This window comes from Oncorhynchus gorbuscha, linkage group LG08 (genome assembly GCF_021184085.1).
Source record: "Oncorhynchus gorbuscha isolate QuinsamMale2020 ecotype Even-year linkage group LG08, OgorEven_v1.0, whole genome shotgun sequence".
Lineage (NCBI taxonomy): Eukaryota > Metazoa > Chordata > Actinopteri > Salmoniformes > Salmonidae > Oncorhynchus > Oncorhynchus gorbuscha.
The window spans coordinates 19,348,591-19,364,013 of record NC_060180.1 but is presented as its reverse complement, the minus strand read 5'-3'; the positions used below and the strand labels follow the sequence as shown (position 1 = coordinate 19,364,013).

Genomic DNA, 15,423 nt, shown 5'->3' with positions numbered 1-15,423 from the left:
CAACTGGCCTTCTTTAGACTAGTTGAGTATCTGGATCATCAGCATTTGTGGGTTCGATTACAGCCTCAAAATCGCCAGAAACAAACTACTTTCTTCTGAAACTCGTCAGTTTATTCTTGTTCTGAGAAAAGAAGGCTATTCCATGTGAGAAATTGTCAAGAAACGGAATATCTCGTACAACTCTGTGTACTACTCCCTTCACAGAACAGCGCAAAATGGCTCTAACCAGAATAGAAAGAGGAGTGGAAGGCCCCGGTGCACAACTGAGCAAGAGGACAAGTACATTAGTGTCTGGTTTGAAAAACAGACGCCTCACAAGTCCTCAACTGGCAGCTTCATTAAATAGTACAATCAAAACACCAGTCTCAACATCAACATTCGAAGACGTGACTCCGGGATGCTGGACTTCTAGGCAGAGTTGCAAAGAAAATGTCATATGTCAGACTGACCAATAAAAAGAAAAGATTAAGAATTGCAAATGAACACAGGCTCTGGACAGAGGAACTCTGCCTAGAAGGCCAACATCCCGGAGTCGCCTCTTCACTGTTGACGTTGAGACTGGTGTTTTGCAGGGGACTATTTAATGAAACTGCCAGTTGAGGACTTGTGAGGCCTCTCTTTCTCATGGTAGTGTATGTAGACTGCTAACATGATTCCCCTTCTCTCTTTTACACAGATGTGAATGAGTGTTCTGAGCTCAACAACCGGATGTCCCTCTGCAAGAACTCCAAATGTATCAACACGCAAGGATCCTACAAGTGTGTGTGCCTGCCGGGATACACCCCCTCTGAGCGGCCTAACTACTGTGTGGCCAGGGAACAGGGGGAGGCAGCAGTGGCCACAGAGAGGGAGTGAGCCCCCACAGCCACTAGAGGGAAACACAAAACACTAAACAAAATACACTTATTTAATCCAAGCCCATATACTCTGCACTGTATAAAAACACACTAAATAAAACAACAAAAATAATTTACTTGAGATAAAGATCCAATTTAACCTACTATGTGGTGCCTGTGTGCGGAGGAGAAACACAGCATTGTATAAAATGTATGTTTGTTTTGTCTGGTTTTTGTCCGTTTGATTTTTTATATTAAAAGGAGCTTATGCACGCTAGAGGAGCATTCGCTCTCCTAATGTAACGACAAACCCTATGAACTCCTACTGGGGGATAACGTTTTATTTTCTACCCAGTCCAAAATGCCTTGTGTGTGGATATTTAATTAAGTGAAGAGGCCAGCCATCCTTTCGTTTTCCCCGTTCTCCCTCTTCTTTCCAGCCCTTCTCTTCCTCCTCCTTGTACGGTGACTGCGGAGGACTGCTTGCCTGGCCATGGATGGACAGCCATCTGATCTTTGCTCTGTGGCTTCACACAAACATGCAGTATGCACATTACTGTAATAGAATGTTGTTCATGTAAATTCTTTGGAATAAGCTTTTTTTTCTAGGCATTTTTTGTATTAATTATAAATGCAAACACAAAACTACTTCTGTGTCTGGGACATTGGACAATAGCAGGTTTTTATTTTTTTGTTTTATTTTTGGATTTGTTTGGTTTTATTCTCTTGCCTGCCCTGTGGAGCAGTCATATTCCCTACTCTTTCATTTATTTTCTTGAGATATTGTTTTATTTCATTGAACAAAAATTAAATGAAGTTTTGCTTAATTTTTTTTCATACTTTAATGAAATATTTTTCAGCATTTTACTGCAATGTGTAAAAGTCTTGCCAGGTTGCAAAGCTGCTATGGGACAGCCGTGGGAGAAATTTTGTACATTTAAACAGAAGAGTTGAGAAACCAGTTTATGTATTTGTAATTTGTACATGAAAAATAGCTCTTGTATGAATATTCATATTACTATGTATATTAAACCCCTGGTAATAAATCACAAATGGTGATATTTATACTGGCTGGTATGTGATGGCCTTTATTATTAGAAGTGACAAAGACCTATTCACATTGTGCACAATAGCTGTACCTAGAAGAACCATATAGTCGTGACATATGACACATGCCCGTTTAGATAAGCTCGACTACAATGTGCACAAAAGAAATGGGTGGTCTTTACGACTTCACAACTGTGGTTACTAATTAACTGTGGATACATACTAACAAGACATGTTCTATCATACCTTTCCAACACTAGTCTTTGCATATTGTAAATTCGTATTATATTCATATTGTTAATGTTCATTAGTTTAGTCACTCCATATAACCCTCAGACCAGTGCTATTATTAGCCTGAGAAGACTCAGGCTCAGGGTGAGACCACACTTCACTTAACATGAACTGGTTGATCAGTATAGAAATACCTAGGTCAGAGGTGATGTTTGCTCCTCCCTGTTTTCTGCATCATATAGAATATGAATTGGCCTGGCATTATGGTGTCAAGACCCTTCTCTAATCAGCGCAAAATAGAAGAGACGCATGAGTGGCCTCAACTACCAATGACCTCGCTGCTGTTGCATTCTTGTTGCTCATAGATCTTGATCTCAGCACATGCTTCTCACCCCCCACCCTCCCTATTGCCCCATTTTCCAGTGTCCCCTCTGTCATTTTTTCCATTGACACAGACAGTGATAGCGCCACAACACCTCTGATGTCAACACATCGTAGAAGACTTGACTAATCATTTTATTTTCCTGCTGCTGTTCTTAATATAGGCCAACAGCGACATGACAACAGCTCAGTCGATGCATCTGGTCATTGTGGACCTGTGCGTTTGTGATTATGGATCTAACCAATAGCATCTGAATGGCCGAGTAAAGGACACCACAGCCAGTTAGGTAATACATGTTTGGTGTTACTGTTGCCCTCCTCCTGGCTGGGTAGCTACCCAGTGTCACCCAGATGGGGCTTTTCCCACAGTGACAAGGGGCCAGCAGAAACCTTTGACGAGGGACTCAAACGGCATTAAACTCAGCTTAGCACCTCCAGTGTCAGGCTTGACCATAATTTCTACCGAACAAAAGAGAGTGACCCGGGTGGCAACCAATAATTCCCCCTTTTTAAGTAATTTAGAAGAGATAGGCCATTTCTCAATTTGCCTCTTGATCACATCGGAATCCCACCCTGTATAACATGTATAACTGCAACAGTGAGAGTATTCTGACTTCTACCTTGACCACTGTAGAATACCACTAAGAATATTGTGTGTTTAATGCTTATTCAGATGTGTTCTCCAATAGCATGCAAATTCTACGTTTTTTCAGTCACCAAGCCCTATATCTATGTGGCATCACATCCTATGTTGCTAAGCCCACGTTGTTTTGGAGGGCTTGGTTTCTGTTGTGGGTTTGGGATCTTGTCAGGACCTAGATCGGCTCAGCCAATGGTCAGGGCTGACTTTAACTAGTCACTCCAAGGTCAAAAGTCCAGCTTTCTAGTCCCCTAAGTCATGTCTCACTGGGCAGTCTGCTAAAGAACGAGTGAAGAGAAGAGCCATGTCAGAGGGATAAGTTGTACCAAGTAGTACATATATATTACATTTAAGTAGTAGCATTGTGGTCTTGATGAAAGCAACCTTACACTGAGTCTTAACATAAGGAGGAGGTAAGAGACAGCTGTTTGCATATGTAAATATGTTTAATCATTTTCTCATGTTTAAATGTGTTGTCATATGAGCAGATGCTCATATCCAGAGCGACTTACAGGAGCAATTAGAGTTAAGTGCCTTGCTCAAGCGCACATCGGCAGATTCTTTTGATCTCGTCGGCGGAGGGATTCCAACCAGAGACTTTCTGGATACTGGCTCAAAACTGTTAACCAATAGGCTACCTGCCGCCCTGTTTGTATGCTTGTTATTGGTTTTGATATGTTGCAGTGGAACCCTTCTCTTTGGTCAAATTGCACCGTGTTAGCCACTGACCTATAGGGCAAGACTATCACAAACAGCTCTCTTCTGTATCAGGGTTATGCTCGTTAGCTCTGAGAACCACCTGCAGTCGACAGGTCTTGGTCGCTTTCCACTGCTCAGACAACCAATGGTTGCGTGCCACGTCGTCAACTGTGTCACAGATTGCTATAACATATGATGTGGTTTCCTGGTAAGTCAAATACCTATCCAGGCGTTGTAAGATCTGGTAGGTGTCGGCATCGCCTGGGCAGAGGAATGTGCCCCTTGTCCGGACTGTACACCTGTTCTCCACCTGTCTCTCCGGTGCTGTACCAGGGCATGGTAAGGGAGAGAAGTACAGTATCTCTTTTGATTTATACAGCTCCTATTCGAACAGAACAGACCCTCTTTTTCCACACAGGATTTGTCTTAAATCCATACCACATGTGATTTTCAAGCAAATTTGCGATGAAAGGACAAGTGCTTGGCAGGCGTGTGTTTGCGTGCGTGCGTTTGAAAAATATACTTGTGTGAGCACGTGCGTACGTGCATGTATGGAGGAATTGTTTTATTGGCTGATAAAACTCTACTCTTGCAGCCAGAACTGCTTCACAAAGCTTCAAATGACATTAGAGGAGAGATAGTTGCACCAGCCCCAGAGAGGAGAGTTCTGAGGGAAAGCAGGAGAGAGCACTGATTGTAAGAAAGAGAGCGAGAGGAGAGATTGTGTGTGTGTGTGAGAGAGAGAGAGCAAAAATAGTGTGCAAGAGAGGGCTCAGAGGCTAGAGAGAGAGGGCAGGCACACAGACTGCTGTGGTCACATGCTCCTCTCCCCTCTCTCTTCAGGCGTGATGTTTTTGTTGAGCCTCTCCAGAGCAGCTGGGAGTGAGAGCCGTTCGCTCGGTCAGAGAGCCCCGCACAGCACACAGTGTTGTCTAAGCATGAGTGGACGGTTCCCCGCAGCATAACCAGAGTCGGTACGCAACTACTCCTGTCCCGCTGAGACTAACACTGAGAGGAAACGATACTGAAGAAGAGACAAGAGGTAAGAGCAATATGCTAATCAGCAAATTTAGCTGTTCAACTGAGACTGGAGACTATCACATCACCACTGTGTCTGTCGTACTGTACAACTGGGCATATGCACATCGACAAATCTCTTTTCACCTGAATGTTGATGAGACAGGAGTGCGCTGTGCTGTTATTGGAGGATGATTGTTTGAGTGAGAGTAGAATGTGTGATGTGTGTGTGTGTGTGTGTGTGTGTGTGTGTGTGTGTGTGTGTGTGTGTGTGTGTGTGTGTGTGTGTGTGTGTGTGTGTGTGTGTGTGTGTGTGTGTGTGTGTGTGTGTGTGTGTGTGTGTGTGTGTGTGTGTGTGTGTGTGTGTGTCCTGAAGACAGTAAATCTAGCTGGGCACTGTGTCAGCATTCCCGTGGTGTGTGTTTGGAGCGTGACAGATGACATCACACAGGAGTGGCTCCCTGACAGCCTGTCATCACACATTGAGATTTATGAAAGGAATTTCATTTATTAAAAGTTAAAAGTACATTTGTTTTTTTTTGGGGGGGGGGTGAGGCAATTTAGTTGCAGTAATGATGCTCACACATCTAGCACACAAGCTGTCCTTGTGTAATCAACATAGAGGATGCTTATACAGTAGGGATGTGCATCTCTCCTTTCATGAACGATTCGATACGCAACTAGATACATGGGCTCCGATACAGGAACGATATGTTTTAGTTTGAAACAATTCGAGCGATTTTAGTTTGATTAGGGGAACGATTTGATGCTATTCGTTACAATTCAATGCACTTGTTTTGTATGAACACATTAATTTCCCATTTGAAAGTAATATCTGCTGCTGATGGGAGCTCAGGAGCTGGGCCTCTCTGAGCTGGATCTGTCTGAGATGACTTCTCTAAGCTGAGTGGCACTCTGTTAGTGTGTGTGTCAATGTCAGTGGTGTGAGTAGGCACCTGAGCTGAGCCATAGGGAAGGCTGAGCGTCTACCACCCCACTATCAGATTAGGGTGGGGGGCAATTTATGCTTTTTGTTCACCCACTTTAACTTAAATCACCACCACCTACTGATTAACTTGTCATTTTTGCAGATACATTTTGTTGTTGTCCTAGTACTGTAAATATTTATCTTTCGAAATTAGCATGACATTTAGCCAATTAATATAATGCAACTTTTGATTTGACCCCTGATTCAAAAGCAAATGGTTTAGACGTTTGGAATTTTATGGAGCGCTTTTCCTGTCCTGACCAGCTTGTAGTCCTAAAACCTGGAAATGAGTTACCTCTGGTTCGTCCAGCCATCCCTACGGGAAAATGAATGGTGAAAGAATAGCGTTTTGGAATAAACTGAAAATATGGTCTGTGGTTAACACAGGCTTAAAATATCTTATACATTTTGTTCTGAGATGATAGCAGTCAGTTAACATGACCTTTATGAATTTTGAAGCCTTTATGTGTTTATTTTGAAGCCTTTATGTGTTTATTTTGAAGCCTTTATGCGTTTATTTTGAAGCCTTTATGCGTTTATTTTGAAGCCTTTATGCGTTTATTTTGAAGCCTTTATGCGTTTATCCAAAAACCCTCCAAAAACCTGCATTACTTTTCCTCATAGGCTTTGTCCAGTGAACCATGGCGGAGTGGGTGCCTACAAAAAGACGCCATTCTCTCTCTGATTGCGACCATGCGCATCTCGAAAAAATGATTGATGTCTTTTATGAAATTACCCTATTCATGTAAAAATGACCAAATACACTGACTGTTTAAAGCCTTCTGGATGATAACGGGGTGAACAGGCAGTGGCTCGGGTGGTTGTTGTCCTTGATGAACTTTTTGGCCTTCCTGTGACATCAGGTGGTGTAGGTGTCCTGGAGGGCGGGTAGTTCTATCTCAAGGCCATCAGACTGTTAAACAGCCGTCACTAACATTGAGTGGCTGCTGTCGACATACTGATTCATCTCTAGCCACTTTAATAATGAAAAAGTCTATGTAATAAATGTATCACTAGTCACTTTAAACAATGCCACTTTATATAATGTTTACATACACTACATTACTCATCTCAAATGTACATTCTGTACTCTATACCATCTACTGCATCTTGCCTATGCCGTTCAGCCATCACTCATTCATGTATTTTTATGTACATATTCTTACTCATTCCTTTACACTTGTGTGTGTGTGTGTATAAGGTAGTTGTTGTGAAATTGTTAGGTTAGATTACTTGTTAGATGTTACTGCATGGTCGGAACTAGAAGCACAAGCATTTCGCTACACGCGCATTAATATCTGCTAACCATGTGTATGTGACAAATAAAATCAGATTTTGATTTGATCAGTATTTATGTTGAACCTGAAACATCAACATAAAATCTGAATGATTGAATACCCCAATCAGCAGTTGGATGTAAGTTGCGTAGGCCTACAGAACTCCGGTCAAACACAATTTTCTACAGCGCATTTGGTTATGGTAACAATCAGTAGCGGTGCATGGGTAAAATCACTGAGCCAAACCATACAACTTAGGTTGTGATAATCGCATTGTTTGCTCTATAACCCATTCGTTCATACGCCACCATGATATACAATAAGGCCGCTATTCCAGCACCATTTAAACTTAAACAATTTAAAAATCAAATCAACAGCGCTATATATTTGCTTAGTTTAATACACTGATAACAAACTTACCCAAAAATGTATTCCTATCATTGTGGCTAGCTTGTGCAGGTCATCAAAACAAGCAGACCGGAAACAGACACATTTTTCAGAAAATTACGTTTTATAAAGGAAGTGATTTGATTGGTCTGAAGCCAAATCCAAACTGGCCTCCCTTGGGGGGTTGATTTGCTGCACCGGGACAACCCACAGTTGTGCTTAGCTCAAGGCTGATTGGCTAATTATTATTAAGGCAGGTTAAATGCTTGATAGCATCAATCATGCTATGGCAGCAACATTTTGGTTCAGACAGCATCAGACAGCGCTACACATATGAGTCAGGCGTGCTGTTTCCCTCACTTGGGTGATTTATCCGGTGAGATTCAGCCACTTGCAAATTAATGGAAAATTATGAAAAGACAGAGAGGAAAGATAAATTATTTTAAATGTTAATTTATTTATTGGTCAAATATTTGGGGAAGGCTGGCTTCCCTTGGCATCCATGAATACACCCTAGTAACCCTAGTTACAACTAGTAACAGTAAACCCAGAAAATTACATTGGTTGTCGCTCAACTATTAAAGCCTATGATTTGACATTGTGACTGTCATTTTACAGGTATCTGAATGCTGAAGTTGCCGCGCAGATGTACGAATAGCCTAGAACAGCGATAGGCCTACCTCTCATTTGCAAGAGAGGCTGTCTCCCGCACTGTGCGGTGTGCACACAATTATCTGACAGTCATACACAGTTAGATGCCTCAAATACGCATTAATTCAGTCACAACAAAAAAGGTGTTTTCTGAATGAAACAATATGAGTAAAAACATTCATGATCTGGCGATTCGTAAATTTTGAATCGGTTTTACCATCAAGGCAAAGGGTGGGTACTTTGAAGAATCTCAAATATATTTTTATTTGTTTAACACTTTTTTTGTTTACTACATTATTCCATATGTGTTATTTCATAGTTTTGATGTCTTCACTATTCTACAATGTAGAAAATAGTAAAAATAAAAAAACCTTGAATGAGTATGTCCAAACTTTTGACTGTCAGGTCCCAGTCAGATAGCAGCCTGGGATAGACAGCCTGTTTATACAACTTTTCAATAATTAACCTTTACTAACAGGTTCTCCTCTCTTCCTTCTCTTCCTTTCCTCTCTCTCGCTCACATCACGGCTGCCACTATCTGCTCCACCTGCATCTCCCAACTGATGTTAATTATGGCCAGCACTGCAGGCGACTGAGAGGGAGAGATAAATCACTACAATGGGAGAGTTCTCTCCTCCTCCTAACCCCCCTCCTTTCCCCACCTTTATTTTCTCTCCCCCCCTGCTCTCTCTCTTACACAGACACAATCCTCTCTTCTCTTCCCTCTATCTCTCTCTCTCATTATTATCTCACTCTTTCCCTCCCTCTGAAAGAGAGAGATGTTGCTTATAAACAGAGCAAGGTGATTGGCTAGTGTACTGTGTGGTTATACAGTACAAATATGACTTGAGAGGGCGAACGACAAGTATAGGGACAAAGTGGAGGAGCAATTTGGCAGATCGGACACAAGGCGTATGTGGCAGGGGCTCTTAACGATCACGGATTACAAAATGAAAGCCAGCCACATCACGGTCACCTACGTCACCATACCAGACGAGCTAAACACCTTTTTCTCAAGATTTGAGCACAATGACCATGAGCTGCAGAGAGCCCTTGATGACAATGTGGGCTAAACACACAGTCTCCACTGAGGACTGGCCGTAAGTCATTCAAACGTGTTAACCCTCACAAGGCTGCCGGCCCAGACGGCATCTCTAACCGTGCCCTCAGAGCATTGGAGACCAGCCGGCTGTTGTGTGCTTTGACATTTCTCTCTCTAACTCAGGTTGTTATACCCACCTGCTTCAAGATGTCCACTATCATCCCCAAGAAAGGGAAAGTAACTGAACCGAATGACTCCAGACTAGCAGCACTTCCGTCATCATTAGGCTAGTCAGTTAAGAACAAAATCTTATTAACAATGACGACCTACCCCGGCCAAACCCAGGCGACGCTAGGCCAATTGTGCTCCGCTCTATGGGACTCCCAATCACAGCCAGATGTAATGCAGCCTGGAATCGAACCAGGGACTGCAGTGACGCCTCTTGCCCTGAGTTGCAGTGCCTTAGACCGCTGCGCCACTCGGGAGCCCCATGAAGGGCTTCAAGAGGCAAGTCAAAGACCATATCACCTCCTACCTCCCCGACACACTCGTCACTCTCCAATTCGCCTGCCTCCCTGACAGATCCACGGACAACGCAATCGCCATTCCCCTTACAATGGACAAATGAATATATGAGGTTGCTGTTCATCAACTACAGCTCGGCCTTCATTACCATAGTGCCCTATAAGCTCATTACAAAGCTCACAGCCCTAGGCCTGAACTCCTCCCTATGCAACTGGGTCCTGGACTTCCTGACGGGCTGCCCCCAGGTCGTGAAGGTAGGCAACATTACCACCTCGACACTGATCCTCAACAAGGGGGCTCCGCAAGGGTGCGTCCTCAGTCCCCTCCTGTATTCCCTGTATACCCACGACCGCGTGACCTCATACAGTACTAACTCCACCATCAAGTTTGCTGACGGCACAACAGTAGTAGGCCCCTTACTTTTTAAAATCTTTACTCACAACATGGCACTGGTTTTGAGTAAAGCCAGAGTGTTTATGTATGAGGATGACTCAGGACTATACACGTCAGCTACTACAGCGACTGAAATGACTGCAACACTCAACAAAGAGCTCCAGTTAGTTTCAGAGTGGATGGCAAGGAATACGTTAAGTTAAATATTTCTAAAACTAAATTCTCTGTATTTGGGACAAATCATTCACTAAACCTCAACTAAATATTGTAATGAATCATGTGGAAATAATGCTTGGAGTAACCCTGGATCATGGTCAAAACATATTGATACAACAGTAGCTAAGATGGGAAGAAGTCTGTCCGTACTAAATCTCCATACATACCCCACAAGAAATGCCACCAGAGGTCTTCACAGTCCCAAAGTCCATAACAGACTATGGGAGGTGCACAGTACTACATAGAACCATGACTACATGGAACTCTATTCCACATCAACTCACCTTAGGGAACAGCGTGGACTGTGAAGCAACACTAACATAGGCACAGACACATGCATACACACACGATAACATACATACACATGGATTTTGTGTTGTAGATGTGGCAGTACAGTAGGGGTCTTTCACAACACTTAATGTGTTGTGAAATGTATTGTAATGTTTTTAAAATGGTATAACTGCCTTCATTTTGCCGGACCCCAGGAAAAGTAGCTGCTGTCTTGGGAGCCTCTAATGGGGATCCATAATAAATATAAATACAAATCACCAACACGACGAGACAGCCTACAAGGAAGAGGTAGGCACTCTGATGGCGTGTTGCCAGGTACCCCTCCCTCAACGTTAGCAAAACATAGGAGTTGATTGTGGATTTCAGGAGAAACCAGGCTGGACACGCCCCCATCCTCATGAACTGGGCTGCCTGTGGAGACGGTCAATAACTTCAAATTCCTTGGCGTACACATGTCAGAGAAGCTGAAATGGTCTAACCACACAGACACAGTGGTGAAGAAGGCATGACGGCAACTCTTCGGCCATTACTTAAGGGCACTCGGTGTTCTACAGGAGCACCATCAAGACCATACTGTCGCAAGGCTCTTCAGAGGGTGATACGTGCAGCCGAACACACCATTGGGTGCACACTGCCAGGTGTCGCAGGAAGGCCAAGAAGATCATCAGGGACCCCAGCCACCCAAGCCATGCCCTGTTCTCCCTGCTTCAATCACTCAGACACAGGCAGTACAGGAGCATCATGGCAACACTGAAAGACTGGCCAATAATTTCTACCCTCAGACCATCAGGCTGCTAAATAGTCACCGCTAGTCAGCTACCAGCTCCCCCCTCACCCAGGCTCCACTTATGGTCATTCCCCCACACCCCCTAAACAGTCTTTACTCTGCCTCCACCCAAATGGAAATGTACAGTTGAAGTCCGAAGTTTACATACACTTAAGTTGGAGTCATTAAAACTTGTTTTTCAACCACTCCACTAATTTCTTGTTAACAAACTATAGTTTTGGCAAGTCCGTTAGGACTTTGTACATGACACAAGTAATTTTTCCAACAATTGTTTACAGACAGATTATTTCACTTATAATTCACTGTATCACAATTCCAGTGGGTCAGAAGTTTAGATACATTAAGTTGACTGAGCCTTTAAACAGCTTGGACAATTCCAGAACATGATTTCATGGCTTTAGAAGCTCCAGGTAGGCTAATTGACGTAATTTGAGTCAATTGGAATTGGAGGTATACCTGTGGATGTATTAGGCCGCCCCATCCCGGATCCGGGATCGTGACTACAGCCTCAAGCTCATTACCATAACGCAACATTAGCGATTTCTGAAAATTGCAAATGAAATGAAATAAATATGCCTGTCCTCAAGCTTATGCTTTTCTTAACAATCCTGTCGTCTCAGATTTTCAAAATATGCTTTAGAACCAGAGAAAATCAATAATTTGTGTAAGAGTGGTGATAGCTAGCTTAGCATTTAGCGTTAGCATTTAGCACGCAACATTCACAAAAACCAGCAAAGGGATCAAATAAAATAATTTACCTTTGAAGAACTTCAGATGTTTCAATGAGGAGACTCTCAGTTACATAGCAGATGTCCAGTTTTTCCTGAAAGATGCTTGTGTAGGACACACCGTTCCGTTTTGTTACTATGCATTTGGCTACCGAAACTAACCGAAAATTCAGTCACCTAAACGTCAAACTTTTTTCCGAATTAACTCCATAATATCGACTGAAACATGGAAAACGTTGTTTGAATCAATCCTCAAGGTGTTTTGTCATATATCTCTTCATTGAAATGCCTTCCTGGAAGCGTGCATTCTTCTCTGATTCGGATGGAAAAATACTGGTACCTGACTTTTGCGCACCAATTTCCACGCAGACACCGTGCGGGACACTTGGTAATTGTAGGCTCTTATGGTCAATCTTCCAATGATATGCCTACAAATACGTCACAATGCTGCAGACACCTGGGGGAAACGATAGGAAGTGTCCGTTCATTCCTGTCGCATTCACAGCCATATAAGGAGATCATGGAAAACGTGCCTCCAGAAATCCTGTTGATTTCCTGGTCACTCAAACCTCTTGGTTTTGCCTGTAGATTTTGTTCTATGGCACTCACAGTGAAAATCTTTGCAGTTCTGGAAACGTCAGAGTGTCTTCTTTCCAAAACTATCAATTCCAAGCATAGTCGAGCATCTTTTCGTGACAAAATATTGCGCTTAAAACGGGCACGTCTTTTTATCCAAAAATGAAATACTGCCCCTAGAGTCTTAACAGGTTTTAAAGGCTTACCTTCAAACTCAGTGTCTCTTTGCTTGACATCATGGGAAAATCAAAAGAATAGAGATGAACGTACTTTGGTGCGAAAAGTGCAAATCAATCCCAGAACAACAGCAAAGGACCTTGTGAAGATGCTGGAGGAAATGGGTACAAAAGTATATATATCCAGAGTAAAACGAGTCCTATATCGACATAACCTGAAAGGCCACTCAGCAAGGAAGAAGCCACTGCTCCAAAACCGCCATAAAAAAGCCAGGCTATGGTTTGCAACTGCACATGGGGACAAAGAGAGTACATTTTGCGGAAATGTCCTCTGGTCTGATGAAACAAAAATAGAACTGTTTGGCCATAATGCCCCTCGTTATGTTTGTAGGAAAAAGGGGGACGCTTGCAAGCTGAAGAACACCATCCCAATCGTGAAGCACGGGGGTGGCAGCATCATGTTATGGGGATGTTTTGATGCAGGAGGGACTGGTGCACTTCACAAAATAGATGGCATCATGAGGATGGAGAATTATGTGGATATATTGAAGCAACATCTCAAGACATCAGTCAGGAAGTTAAAGCTTGGTCGCAAATGGGTCTTCCAAATGGACAATGACCCCAAGCATAATTCCAAAGTTGTGTCAAAATGGCTTAAGGACAACAAAGTCAAGGTATTGTAGTGGCCATCACAAAGCCCTGAGCTCAATCCTATAGAAAATTTGTGGGCAGAGCTGAAAAAGCGTGTGCGAGCAAAGAGGCCTACAAACCTGACTCCGTTACACCAGCTCTGTCAGGAAGAATGGGCCAAAATTCACCCAACTTATTGTGAGAAGCTTGTGGAAGGCTACCCAAAACGTTTGACCCAAGTTAAACAATTTAAATGCTATGCTACCAAATACTAATTGAGTGTATGCAACTTCTGACCCACTGGGAATGTGATGAAAGAAATAAAAGCTGAAATAAATCATTCTCTCTACTATTATTCTGACATTTCACATTCTTAAAATAAAGTGGTGATCCTAACTGACCTAAAACAGGGAATTTTTACTAGGATTAAATGTCAAGAATTGTGAAACTGAGTTTAAATGTATTTGGCTAAGGTGTATGTAAATGTCCGACTTAAACTGTATTTATTAATCACTGCTACAGTTGTACATAGTTCTATTTATATATATATTTTTACCATTTTCATTATTTTATTTCACTTAGTCCTGCATGTTGGAGCTCGAAGCCTAAGATGTTCACTGTACCCTGCAATCACACCTGAAACCCTATACATGTGACTATTAAACACGATCTGAATCTCTTTCTCCTGCAAGGCTACACAGATTGTTTTTTGCAGAGCGGCCATGGGCCGGGGCTCTTGTTTCCATTAAACTCTGGGGCTATTTTTAGTGTGTGTGTGTGTGCCACCGGCTTCCCCGCACGTGCGTGCGTGCGTGCGTGCGTGCGTGCGTGCGTGCGTGCGTGTTAGTGACGTGTGGTGAGGTCGGTGGCTGGGTATGTACTGACTATTATCAAAGACAGGTTTACTTACAAATATACCTTGATGAATCCCCAGTTCACCATACAACAGATGGCTCCAACAACCAGAGTGACATTAACCTAAATTTACAAATAATTTCCCCCAAATGCAAATACCAATGTCGCCATATGGCGGCATATTTCATAGCACCTGACAAAATGACGCTCAGCTGTTGACCAATGTAGCATCCAAAGTTACAATCAAAATGACTGAAAAATGCAGTTCATATCATTTAAAAAAGTGACTCATGAAAACAACATTCGAGCTTGATAAATCAAATGCATCAGAGGGATGTTGTCTATTGACCCTATTCCCATGTTCATGAGGATTATGGCTGTTCTCATGTTGTCTAGTCTCATGTTCACCCCCTCCCCCCAACCTACAAAAGGAAAATGTATTTAGGCTTTAAGTGTAAATGTTGTCCATTCGTCTGTCCTTCAAGGTGAACCTCTGGGTTATCAAACCGATCATAGAAAGTGTCTAACTCTTGTGGATGGGGAGGAAGGCATGCACCTCCTTTGATGCAGTTTTAGCACATTTTTTGAAAAACACCAGGATCATTGTGGAAAAACATTGGATAACAACACATTTTAAAAAATGTATATAATACTTTTTTGGCGTGCACGTCACTGCTGTGTGTGTGTGTGTGTGTGTGTGTGTGTGTGTGTGTGTGTGTGTGTGTGTGTGTGTGTGTGTGTGTGTGTGTGTGTGTGTGTGTGTGTGTGTGTGTGTGTGTGTGTGTGTGTGTGTGTGTGTGTGTGTGTGTGTGTGTGTGTGTGTGGATTGGCAGTGCTCACTTGCTCCACACTTAAAGGGGTGTCTGTGTCTCACTGACTGTGCCGAAAGAGAGTATGATAGAGGGAGAGAAGGGCCATGTGAAAGACAGGTTTGTGATGGTGAGGGCTCTGTTTTGGGCAGAAGAGGCCAGTTGGGAGCAGTGTAGGTAGTACATTTTGAGGCGGTTAGGGGAGTGGTCTGTTACTCTGGAAGGCTGGGGTTAAAGGATG

General features: G+C 42.9%; 2 protein-coding genes across 7 annotated transcripts in view; both read left to right on the top strand.

Annotated features, from left to right (window-relative positions):
- The window catches only part of LOC124041290 (latent-transforming growth factor beta-binding protein 1-like), a 131,604-nt gene extending 129,701 nt beyond the window's left edge, over positions 1–1,903 (top strand). For all 4 annotated transcript variants that reach the window (XM_046358710.1, XM_046358708.1, XM_046358707.1 and 1 more), the window contains one exon: positions 677–1,903. In XM_046358710.1, coding sequence (XP_046214666.1) covers positions 677–855 — 179 coding nt within the window. In that variant the 3' untranslated portion in view covers positions 856–1,903. The remainder of the gene's footprint in view (positions 1–676) is intronic.
- Positions 1,904–3,410: 1,507 nt separating this feature from the next.
- The window catches only part of rasgrp3 (RAS guanyl releasing protein 3 (calcium and DAG-regulated)), a 55,889-nt gene continuing 43,876 nt past the window's right edge, over positions 3,411–15,423 (top strand). For 2 of the 3 annotated variants that reach the window (XM_046358704.1, XM_046358701.1), the window contains exons 1-2: positions 3,411–3,548; positions 4,678–4,876. The gene's annotated coding sequence lies outside the window, so the exon portion shown is untranslated. Of the gene's footprint in view, positions 3,549–4,626; positions 4,877–15,423 lie in introns of those variants that run through there. The other variant, XM_046358702.1, reaches the window with a different exon arrangement.